The 12,779-nt window shown below is 38.3% G+C and overlaps 1 protein-coding gene across 1 annotated transcript in view; it reads right to left on the bottom strand.

Moving 5' to 3' along the window:
* Positions 1-556: 556 nt before the first annotated feature.
* LOC137760731 (membrane cofactor protein-like) overlaps positions 557-12,779 on the bottom strand; it is a 46,312-nt gene continuing 34,089 nt past the window's right edge. Inside the window, exons 6-8 of the mRNA XM_068537635.1 lie at positions 9,982-10,164; positions 9,525-9,569; positions 557-645 (exon numbers count right to left, since the gene is read on the bottom strand). Coding sequence (XP_068393736.1) covers positions 557-645; positions 9,525-9,569; positions 9,982-10,164 — 317 coding nt within the window. The remainder of the gene's footprint in view (positions 646-9,524; positions 9,570-9,981; positions 10,165-12,779) is intronic.

A 12,779-nucleotide genomic window follows, 5' to 3' on the forward strand; every position in this document is an offset into this window, starting at 1 on the left:
AGCTCCAGTTCAAGGCAATAAGTGGAAAAATTTGCAAGAAAGATATGAACAGCATGATGCCAGTTTTGGTTAAGAAAAAAGAGAAAATGCCAAAATATGTATACCTACACAAATAAGAATGTTGATGTGTAGAAGCAGATTAAAAAGACATCCTAAATTATAAAGAGATTAATTTAGGTAATAGACCAGAGAAAGAGGCGGAAAACTAATCTTTTACTCTGTATGCTTTTGTAATGTTTGAAATTTTACAAATTTATATTAGTATACTACTTATATAATTAAAAGTTATAAAAAGCAATCTATATTCAATAGCATAAAATCTTAAAAGAAACCTGACTAGTAATATAAGGCAAAGAAAAAACCTAGAAGAAAATTCCACTTCATGTTAAAAGGGCTTTAACTTATCTTGAGCTCTGATAAGTCAACAAGAAAAATATTTCAGAAACCACATAGGAAAATGAACAAAGGACCAAAATAAGTGAAAGAAGACCAAAAAAATTCAGCTTCATTGATAATTTAAAAATGCAAATTAGTACATGACATCATTTTTCACCCATCACTTTATTAAGTTTGAAACAATGTAAGTAGGATAAAGAGGTACTGAACCTGTATGACTTGACTCTGGAGTTGTAGTTGGATGAGGACCTGGAAAAATAAATGTGATTCAATTCACCAGTCTCATCAATACAAAATTATAGAATTAATTTTGATTTTTTTATTTTTGAAAAAAGATTATTTCTTAAAATGAATTACTTCTCAAAATGAAAAATACACATACTTTCCAAATTTGCTATTCTACTACTGGGAAGTTAACCTAAATACATATTTACACAAGTACATAAGAATGTATGCAAAAGAATGTTCACTATAGCTTTGTATTATATAATGGAAATCCTAGAAGTTAACAAATAATAAATCATACAAATCATGTGTTCAGAATAAATATACAAATCTTTAAAAAAATACCATTCACATAGTATCATATTACAAAATTTGTACCCTTTCTTATCCACTTAGTATTTTGCCCACATTTTTTCCTATTTGCATAATCAGATCTACCTTATCACTATTATATGTTGCTAATGATCTTTTTCATAGTCCTTCTCCAACTGATGATAAAAAAACAGTCTCATGAGGAATTTTGATTTTTGATATGTAAAAAATGATCCATGTAATTTATCTTCTTTATAAACTTGTCCTCACAATTCTCTCTCCTTTCAAACACCGGACTGTATCAGTGTTTTATAAATCCTTTATGAAATGCCTATGATCATATCAACAAACATAGTATACCACAGAGCATAGTCCCACTAGGACCATGTGAGAAAACATGGATGGGTCAATGAGTATAGATTTCATATGCAATCTTTATATGTTATCCACCAAAAAAAATCTCTTTCCCCACAGAACTTCACAGCACTCACCAAGGTACTCAAGAAGGCTACTGGGTACCAGGTTTACAGGAATTATAAAAATGTGTTCTAATTACCATGTTAACATGAATAATTCCTGCTCAATATTTTAAAATATTAGGACAATAAGAAACAAACAAATTAGAAGCCAGTAACTGACATTTGTTTGAGTCATTAAACAATGGGAAACTGGAACCTATAGAAATGACGTTTCTTGAGTAAGCAGAGCCACACTAGGACCCTGAGTGCAGCCTGCCCAGGCTAATGCTCTTCCCTCTCTTCCTCTTGTCTCTTGCTTCTGCTGTAACTAAAGAGAAGAAGCCTGAGATAGGAGCCCTGAAATCAGGCAGATAATTCCTTCCACCATATCAAAATAGTCTCTCAAGTCTTAGGCAGAGCAGATGATCAGAAGTCTCTGCCAGAAATCCTCCATTTCATTTCAATAAGTAAGGATTTTTCCTGCCTTTCAGTTATTATAAAACTTATTTTCTGTTGCCTAAAAACAAAAACAAAAAACACAGTAAAGAGAAAAATAATAACTGTATGAGGTGGTGGGGTTGGATGTGGGGAGTAGCAATACTAGTCTTGTTCTGGAGCTACCAGAAATTTCCCAGTTAAAAGTGTACTATATAGACGGGGCCTTCAAGATGGTGGAGGAGTAAGACGTGGAGATCACTTTCTCCCCCACAAATACATCAAAAATACATCTACATGTGGAACAACTCCTACACAACACCTACTGAACGCTGGCAGAAGACCTCAGACTTCCCAAAAGGGAACAGACGCCCTCAGGTGACCTACATGCAGAGGTGGGGCCAAATCCAAAGCTGAACCCCAGGACCTGTGAGAACAAAGAAGAGAAAGGGAAATTTCTCCCAGCAGCCTCAGGAGCAGTGGATTAAATCTCCACAATCAACTTGATGTACCCTGCATCTCTGGAATACCTGAAGAGACAACCAATCATCCCAAAATTGAGGTGGTGGATTTGGGAGCAACTGTAGACTTGGGGTTTGCTTTCTGCATCTAATTTGTTTCTGGTTTTATGTTTATTTTAGTTTAGGATTTAGAGCGTATTATCATTAGTAGATTTGTTTATTGATTTGGTTGCTCTCTTCCTTTTATATATATGTGTGTGTGTGTGTGTGTGTGTGTTTCTTTTTTTCCGTTTTCTCTTTTAGTGAGTGTGTATGTTATGCTTCTTTGTGTGATTTTGTCTGTATAGCTTTGCTTTTACCATTAGTCCTAGGGTTCTCTCTGTCCATTTTTTGTTTTTAAATATAGTTTTTAGCACTTGTTATCATTGGTGGATTTCTTTTTTGGTTTGGTTGCCCTCTTATTTCTTTTTCTTTTTTAAATTACTTTTTTATTTTTAATAATATTTTTATTTCAATAACTTTATTAATTTAATTAACAATTTTTAACTTTCTTTCTTTCTTTCTTTTTTCTCCCTTTTCTTCTGAGCCGTGTGCCTGACAGGGTCATGGTGCTCCAGCCAGGTGTCACGCCTGAGCCTCTGAAATGGGAGAGACAAGTTCAGGACAATGGTCCACGAGAGACCTCCCCGCCCCATGTAATATCAAACAGCAAAAGCTCTCCCAGAGACCTCCATCTCAATGCTAAGACCCAGCTTTACTCAACGACCAGCAAGCTAAAGTGCTGGACACCCTATGCCAAACAACTAGCAAGACAGAAACACAACCCCACCCATTAGCACAGAGGCTGCCTAAAATCATAAGGTCACAGACTCCCCAAAACACAGCAGGGAACGTGGTCCTGCCCATCTGAAAGACAAGATCCAGCCTCATTGACCAGAACACAGGCACCAGTTCCCTACACCAGGAAGCCTACACAACCCACTGAGCCAGACTTAGCCACTGGGGGCAGACACCAAAAACAACGGGAACTACGAACCTGCAGCCTGCGAAAAAGAGACCCCAAACACAGTAAGTTAAGAAAAATGGGAAGACAGAGAAACACACAGCGCATGAAGGAGCAAGGTAAAAACCCACCAGGCCAAAGAAATGAAGAGGAAATAGGCAGTCTACCTGGAAAAGAATTCAGAGTAATGATACTAAAGATGATCCAAAATCTTGGAAATAGAATTGAGAAAATACAAGAAACGTTAAACAAGGACCTAGAAGAACTAAAGAGCAAAAAAACAATGATGAACAACACAAGAAATGAAATTAAAAATTCTCTAGAAGGAATCAATAGCAGAATAACTGAGACAGAAGAACGGATAAGTGACCTGGAAGATAAAATAGTGGAAAAAACTACCACATGGCAGAATAAAGAAAAAAGAATGAAAAGAATTGAGGACAGTCTCAGAGACCTCTGGGACAACATTAAATGCACCAACATTCGTATTATAGGGGTCCCAGAAGAAGAAAAGGAAGAAAAAAAAGGGACTGAGAAAATATTTGAAGAGATTATAGTTGAAAACTTCCCTAATATGGGAAAGGAAATAGTCAGTCAAGTCTAGGAAGCACAGAGAGTCCCAAGGAGAAACATGCCAAGACACATATTAATCAAACTATCAAAAATTAAATCCAAAGAAAAAATATTAAAAGCAGCAAGGGAAAAGCAACAAATAACATATAAGGGAATCCCCATAGGGTTAACAGCTGATGTTTCAGCAGAAACTCTGCAAGCCAGAAGGGAAAGGCAGTATATATTTAAAGTGATGAAAGGGAAAAACCTACGACCAAGATTACTCTACCCAGCAAGAATCTCATTCAGATTCGACAAAGAAATTAAAACCTTTACAGACAAGCAAAAGCTACGAGAATTCAGCACCACCAAACCAGCTTTACAACAAATGCTAAAGGAACATCTCTAGGCAGGAAACACAAGAGATTAAAACACCCACAATAAAAAACCCAAAACAATTAAGAAAATTGTAATAGGAACAACATATCAATAACTACCTTAAATGTAAATGGATTAAAGGCTCCAACCAAAAGACATAGACTCACTGAATGGATACAAAAACAAGACCCATACATATGCTGTCTACAAGAGACCCACTTCACACCTAGGACAAATACAGACTGAAAGTGAGGGGATGGAAAAATATATTCCATGCAAATGGAAATCACAAGAAAGCTGGAGTAGCAATTCTCATATCAGACAAAATAGACTTTAAAATAAAGACTATTCCAAGAGACAAAGAAGGACACTACATAATGATCAAGGGACCAATCCGAGAAGAAGATATCACAATTGTAAATATTTATGCACCCAACATAGGAGCACCTCAATACATAAGTGAAATGCTAACAGCCATAAAAGGGGAAATCAACAGTAACACAATCATAGTAGGGGACTTTACCACCCCACTTTCACTAATGGAGAGATCATCCAAAATGAAAATAAATAAGGAAACACAAGCTTTAAATGAGACATTAAAGAAGATGGACATAATTGATATTTATAGGACATTCCATCCAAAAACAACAGAATACACTTTCTTCTCAAGTGCTCTTGGAACATTTTCCAAGATAGATCATATCTTGGGTCACAAATCAAGCCTTGGTAAATTTAAGAAAATTGAAATTGTATCAAGTATCTTTTCTGACCACAACACTATGAGACTAGATGTCAATTACAGGAAAAAATCTGTAAAAAATACAAACACATGGAGGGTAAACAATATATTACTAAATAACCAAGAGATCACTGAAGAAATCAAAGAGGAAATCAAAAAATACTTAGAAACAAATGACAATGAACAAACGATGACCCAAAACCTATGGGATGCAGCAAAAGCAATTCTAAGAGGGAAGTTTATAGGAATACAATCCTACCTCAAGAAAGAAGAAACTTCTCAAATAAATAACCTAACCTTACACCTAAAGCAATTAGAGAAAGAAGAACAAAAACACCCCAAAGTTAGCAGAAGGAAAGAAATCATAAAGATCGGATAAGAAATAAATGAAAACGAAATGAAGGAAACAATAGCATAGATCAATAAAACTAAAAGCTGGTTCTTTGAGAAGATAAACAAAATTAATAAACCATTAGCCACACTCAGCAAGAAAAAAGAGAGAAGACTCAAATTACTAAAATTAGAAATGAAAAAGGAGAAGTAACAATTGGCACTGCAGAAATACAAAGCATCACGAGAGATTACTACAAGCAACTATATGCCAATAAAAAAGACAACCCGGAAGAAATGGACAAATTCTTAGAAAAGAAGAACCTCCCAAGACTGAACCATGAAAAAATAGAAAATATAAACAGACCAATCATAAACACTGAAATTGAAATTGCGATTAAAAATCTTCCAACAAACAAAAGCCCAGGACCAGATGGCTTCAAAGACGAATTCTATCAAACATTTAGAGAAGAGCTAACACCTATCCTTCTCAAACCCTTCAAAACTATAGCACAGGGAGGAACACTCCCAAACTCATTCTACCATGCCACCATCACCCAGATACCAAAACCAGACAAAGATGTCACAAAAAAGGAAAACTACAGACCAATATCACTGATGAACATAGATGCAAAAATCCTCGACAAAATACTAGCAAACAGAATCTAACAGCACATTAAAAGCATCATACACCATGATCAATTGGGGTTTATCCCAGGAATGCAAGGATTCTTCAATATACACAAATCTATCAATGTGATAAACCATATTAACAAATTGAAGGAGAAAAACCCATATGATCATCTCAATAAATGCAGAAAAAGCTTTCTACAAAATACAAATCAACATCCATTTATGATAAAAACCCCCCAGAAAGTAGGCATAGAGGGAACTTACCTCAACATAATAAAGGCCATATATGACAAACCCACAGTCAACATCTTTTTCAATGGTGAAAAACTGAAACTATTTACACTAACATCAGGAGAAAGACAGTGTTGCCCACTCTTGCCACTATTATTCAAAATAGTTTTGGAAGTTTTAGCCACACCAGTCAGAGAAAAAAAGAAATAACAGGAATCCAAATTGGAAAAGAAGAAATAAAACACTCACTGTTTGCAGATGACATGATAGTATACATAGAGAATCGTAAAGATGCCAACAGAAAATTACTAGAGCTAATCAATGAATTTGGTAAAGTTGCAGGATACAAAATTAATGCACAGAAATCTCTGGCATTCCTATACACTAATGATAAAATACCTGAAAGAGTAAATAAGGAAACACTCCCATTTACCACTGAAACAAAAAGAATAAAATACCTAGGAATAAACCTAAATAAAAAGACCTGCATGCAGAAAACTATAAGAACTGATGAATGAAATTAAAGATGATACAAACAGATGGATTGGAAGAATCAATATTGTGAAAATGACTCTACTACCCAAAGCAATCTACAGATTCAATGCAATCCCTATCAAACGACCAATGTCATTTTTCACAGAGCTAGAACAAGAAATTTCACAATTTGTATGGAAACACAAAAGACCTATGAAAGATAGGCCAAAGCAATATTGAGACAGAAAAATGGAGCTGAAGGAATCAGGCTCCCTGACTTCAGACTATACTACAAAGCTACAGTAATCAAGATAGTATGGTACTGGCACAAAAACAGAAATATAGATCAGTGGAACAGGATAGAAAGCCCTGAGATAAACCCATGCACATATGGTCACCTTATCTTTGATAATGGAGGCAAGTCTATACAATGGAGAAAAGAAATCCTCTTCAATAAGTGGTGCTGGGAAAACTGGACAGCTACATGTAAAAGAATGAAATCAGAACACTCCCTAACACCATACACAAAAATAAATTCAAAATGGATTAAAGACCTAAATGTAAGACCTGACACTATAAAACTCTTAGAGGAAAACATAGGCAGAACACTCTTTGACATAAATCACAGCAAGATTTTTTTTGACCCACCTCCCAGAGTAACGAAAATAAAAACAAAAATAAACAAATGGGACCTAATGAAACTTCAAAGCTTTTGCACAGCAAAGGAAACCATAAACAAGACGAAAAGACAAGCCTCAGAACGGGAGAAAATATTTGCAAATGCAGCAACTTACAAGGGATTAATCTCCAAAACATACATACAGCTCATGCAACTCAATATCAAATAAACAAACAACCCCATCAAAAACTGGGCAGGAGACCTAAATAGACATTTCTCCAAAGAAGAGATACAGATGGCCAAGAGGCACATGAAAAGATGCTCAACATCACTAAGTATTTGAGAAATGCAAATCAAAACTACAATGAGGTATTATCACCTCACACCCATCAGAGTGGCCATCATCAGAAAATCTACAAACAATAAATGCTGGAGAGAGTGTGTAGAAAAGGGAACCCTCTTGCACTGCTGGTGGGAATGTAAATTGATACAGCCACTATGGAGAACAGTATGTAGGTTCCTTAAAAAACTAAAATTAGAACTACCATATGACCCAGCAATCCCACTACTGGGCATATACTCTGAGAAAACCATAATTCAAAAAGAGTCATGTACCACAATGTTCACTGCAGCACTATTTACAATAGCCAGGACATGGAAGCAACCTAAATGCCCATCGGCAGATGAATAGATAAAGAAGATGTGGTAAATATATACAATAGAATATTACTCAGCCATAAAAAGGAACAAAATAGGGTCATTTGTAGAGACATGGATGGACCTAGAGTGTGTCATACAGAAGCAAGTCAGAAAGAGAAAAACAAATACTGTATGCTAACACATATATATGGAATGAAAAAAAAAAAAGGTTCTGAAGAACCTAGGGGCAGGACAGGAATAAAGACCCGACGTAGAGAATGGAGTTGAGGACACGGGGAGGGGGAAGGGTAAGCTGGGACGAAGTAAGAGAGTGGCATGGACATATATACACTACCAAATATAAAATAGATAGCTAGTGGGAAGCAGCTGCATAGCACAGGGAGATCAGCTTGGTGCTTTGTCACCACCTAGAGGGGTGGGATAAGGAGGGTGGGAGGGAGATGCAAGATGGAGGAGATATGGGGATATATGTATATGTATAGCTGATTCACTTTGTTATAAAGCAGAAACTAACACACCATTGTAAAGCAATTATACTGCAAGAAAGTTGCTAAAAAAAAAAAAAAAGAAACGAAATTGAGTTATTTGTAGTGAGGTGGATGGACCTAGATTCTATCATACAGAGTGAAGTAAGTCAGAGAGAGAAAAACAAATACCATATGCTAACACATATATATGGTATCTAAAACAACAAAAATAATGGTTATGAAGAACCTAGGGGCAGGACAGGAATAAAGATGCAGACGTAGAGAATGGACTTGAGGACACGGGTATGGGGAAGGGTAAGCTGGGACGAAGTGAGAGTGTGGCATGGACATATATACACTACGAAATGTAAAATAGATAGCTAGTGGGAAGCAGCCACATAGCACAGGGAGATCAGCTCCGTGCTTTTTGTCCACCTAGAGGGGTGGGATAGGGAGGGTGGCAAGGAGACGCAAGAGGTAGGAGATATGGGGATATATGTATACATATATCTGATTCACTTTGTTATATAGCAGCAGCTAACACAACATTGTAAAGCAATTATACTCCAATAAGATGTTAAAAAAAAAGTGTACTATATAAAAAGAATTAAACTGGTTGTTGTCAGGAAAATGAAACATAGTCCTGGACCTGGATTATACCCTGTAAATGTGTCAACAGATCTCTTAAATTGAATAAAAATAGCAATGTTGATGACTCAGAAAACATACATGTTAAAAAACAGAAGCCATGGACCTTCCTCTACACTAATATTAATTCCATTGAAACTGTAAATCAGATGAACTACTTTTAAGGGCTTTCTAGATGGCAAGCACTGTACTAAGTGCTTTAAATGTATTCCATTGTAACTTTACTATCGCACAGTGAGGGAGGCGTTAAATCATTATACATGTAAGTAAACAAGTTTATATAACTTGACCAAGTTTACACACCTGTTTATCTCTGTGGACTATGGCAAATAATTTTAGACTCACCAAGTATAACAACTACAATGGCTATAAATGCGTTCTTCCTCCTTTTTTTTTTTTACTAAAAATGATAGTGAGTGTTAAGTCACCAGACATTTAAAGGAGTATGAAAATCACAAGGAATTTAAAGAATATTGAAATATATAAGCAGGACTTTATGAAACCTGAGGCACTGGAAATTGGAGGCTTCGTAGTGGCAGTAGTCGGCTCTGGAAAACAAAAAATATAAACTCATTTAATTACTTGGGAATTATTGCTTGGGATATTATTGCTTCCTATTCATTTATATGAATTATGCTTTTTGTACTTATTTAGGTAAAAATTTACATGCTTTAATTTACACTGAAAAATGTTTGCTATCCATTTTACATGTAAGAATGCTAAACAAGAGAAATTTATACACCTGTGTGATGTACATAACATGCTAATATCCTATAAAAAGAGAAAAATCAAAACAGATTTCTTTATGAATTAGAAGTCATGCATCTGTCATGGAAATGAATCCAAGACAGATATACGTACTAAAATTGTTTCTTTTCAATTTTTCTGTAAATTGAAATTTATTGTCAAAGAAATAAAATATTTTAAAAAAACCAGAAAGGAGAAAGACACCATTTGTACCTTTAGCACACATTGGGATCTTGGGCTCCCAAGTACTGTTTGCACCACAGACAATTGTGTTGCTGCCATGAAGGTAAAAACCTTGGTTACATTCAAACGCAACTTGAGATTTGTAGTAAAATTTTTTTCTAAATCCTGATACCATCTTTCCATGTTCGACAACTGGATATTCACATTTCACCACTGAAAAGTGGAGAAATTCCAGAATTAATGGAAAGCTGCTTTCACATAGGAACATAAACCTAGTGCAAAGTAATAATTTCCAGTGGGAAGAAAGAAGCAAAAGGTGAAAGGCAAGATGTTAATTGCAAAAAAAAAAAAAAAAAAGACTGTATTTGTTCATTTGAATTCCAGGAAAACAGATTTAGAGAAATCTAATAATGTTTTTCTACCAAAAACAGACTATTATTATACTTTATTGGCTTTTCTACATTTTTTCCCAGTACTGACAAGTTTTGAGAAAGGTCTCACTATCAGATACAAATTCAGGGTAAGTTCAAAAGTGACTTTTGATACTCTTTAGCTCTAGGATTTTTTTTAAGGTCATGCTGACACTAATTACAGGACCTTGCTCTTTTAGAAAGATAGCATAGACTTTTTTTTCCCAAATTAATTAATTAATTTATTTATTTATTTTTGGCTGTGTTGGGTCTTCGTTTCTGTGCGAGGGCTTTCTCTAGTTGCGGCAAGCGGGGGCCACTCTTCATCGCGGTGTGCAGGCCTCTCACTATCGTGGCCTCTCTTGTTGCGGAGCACAGGCTCCAGACGCGCAGGCTCAGTAGCTGTGGCTCACGGGCCTAGTTGCTCCGCGGCATGTGGGATCTTCCCAGACCAGGGCTTGAACCCGTGTCCCCTGCATTAGCAGGCAGATTCTCAACAACTGTGCCACCAGCGAAGCCCGGCATAGACTTTTTGAGAAGGTAATACTTGAGCTGAAATTTAAAAGTTGAAAAGAAGCAAGCCATGAAAATATATGAAAAAGAAAGTTCTCAGGTGGCAACAACACACAGGAACTTGGGTGTTCAAGAAATACAAAGGTCAGTGGAGTTAGGGGAGTGTTTTCCAAATATTTTGGACTGCAACCCAGAGATCAAGAAACACATTTTAAGTTGTAAACCAGTATACAAGCACACAGGCCTGAGATACTGTTAAAAGTTAATACTTAGCCCTCACACCAGTGTACTCTGGTATTTCCCATTCTACTCTACTTCTTCAGAAGTAAATTACATGACAGACCCTCTAGATTGACTTCAGGATCTACTAATGGGTTTTGAAGAATTTGGAAAAAACAAAAGAAAACAAAAGAAAACAAAAAAACACTGGGCTAGGCAGTGAGTTCAAGAGAACATCTTATGAGATTAAATCTGAGCAATAGTTGAGGGCCAGATAATATATAGCTATTTTTCTTTTTTTGACAGCAGAGCACAAGTTCTTTTAATCACACGCTTGAAAAGTGTCACAAGTCACAACTCTGGAGCACAGGAGAGGCCCATGAGGAGCCCGTGTCCGCCGCAGCCTTCCGGGCAAGCCCGGCCGCCTGGTATTTCTGAGCTTCGTGTCCCATAGTATTTGGTCGGAGCCTTAAAACCAGCCCACACACTACTCTGAAACGTCAAGAAAATAACTGATTCAGTTGATAACAGCCTCACGGTAGAGCTGGTCTAACAGGTGACACCCACTTAAATTCAGAGCCTGCGCCTCTGGCCAAGGCTGCTGAAACCTGACACCCCCCTGCACACCTGACAGGTGGCTGCCGGCAGACATGGACAGAACCCCTGCTCAGAACATCTTCAACCTACATTCCTGCCAACTTGCAGGCAGCTGTTAAGCCCCCGACTCGGTCAGCACAGGTTATGAGCCCATTTCTAGATCTAAATGATATTCAGCCACCTCTCCCGCATCCTTCAGAGGTGAAGGAAAGAGGTGCTCTTACCTCAGTCTGGTCACACTAACACAACGTCCGTCTAGGAGAAACAAAGGTGTTTATAAGCATCTATGAACCAGGCCTTGGCCGCATGACTGCCAGGTCCAGTTCTCCCCACCCCGAGGGGCCATCAGAACCGTGGCTCTGAGCGAAAAGCACATCATGACCACCTGCTGGCACGCAGTGAGAAGGCCAGAGGGGAAGTCGTGGTTAAACCAGGAACAGGACTCTGAGAAGCTGGAAGAAGGGTCTGTTCACCTGGAGACCACGGCCGGTGAGACCACGTGGTCTGAGGTGGTCTGGCCATTCTTGGACATGAAATGGCTCAACGAGCTGCCTGAAGGTGACAAGGGACAGAGGAGCAGGAGTCTCTGCCATCCACCCACACGTGGGAGGCAGAAACCTGGAGGCGGGGCTGCCGGCAGGGCCCTGGGTGGGCAGCCCATGGACAGTGACACCCACCCTCAAACACAGAAGGAAACAACTATTCCAGAGCAAAAAGCCACCCTCCAGTCTTTAGGAACAGTGCCGGTCTCCCAAGGCCTTTTTCTATCCTAAACCCTCGCATGTGAGTGCGGGCCTAACTATGCAGTGGACTCCACGCACCCTGCTGCTCACTCAGCACTGGCTACCTGGCTACCCACCACCTGGGCCGGGAGAGGAGGGGAGGGGCAGAGGGCAGCCGCCTCCCTTCCTGCTTTGCCCCGGGATCTGCCAGCCCAGCCTGAAGGCCGGGCCGCGGCCCCGCCCCTCCGGCCTCAGGAGCCCTCCTCCTTCCGGCAGCAGGCGCACAGTCATTATGCATCTGGACCTTGGGGACAGTACACAAGGACGCCTGGGGAAGCCAGCACGCACACCGGCTCTGCAGTCAGGG

The sequence above is a fragment of the Eschrichtius robustus genome, chromosome 3 (assembly GCF_028021215.1).
Source record: "Eschrichtius robustus isolate mEscRob2 chromosome 3, mEscRob2.pri, whole genome shotgun sequence".
NCBI classification, from domain to species: domain Eukaryota; kingdom Metazoa; phylum Chordata; class Mammalia; order Artiodactyla; family Eschrichtiidae; genus Eschrichtius; species Eschrichtius robustus.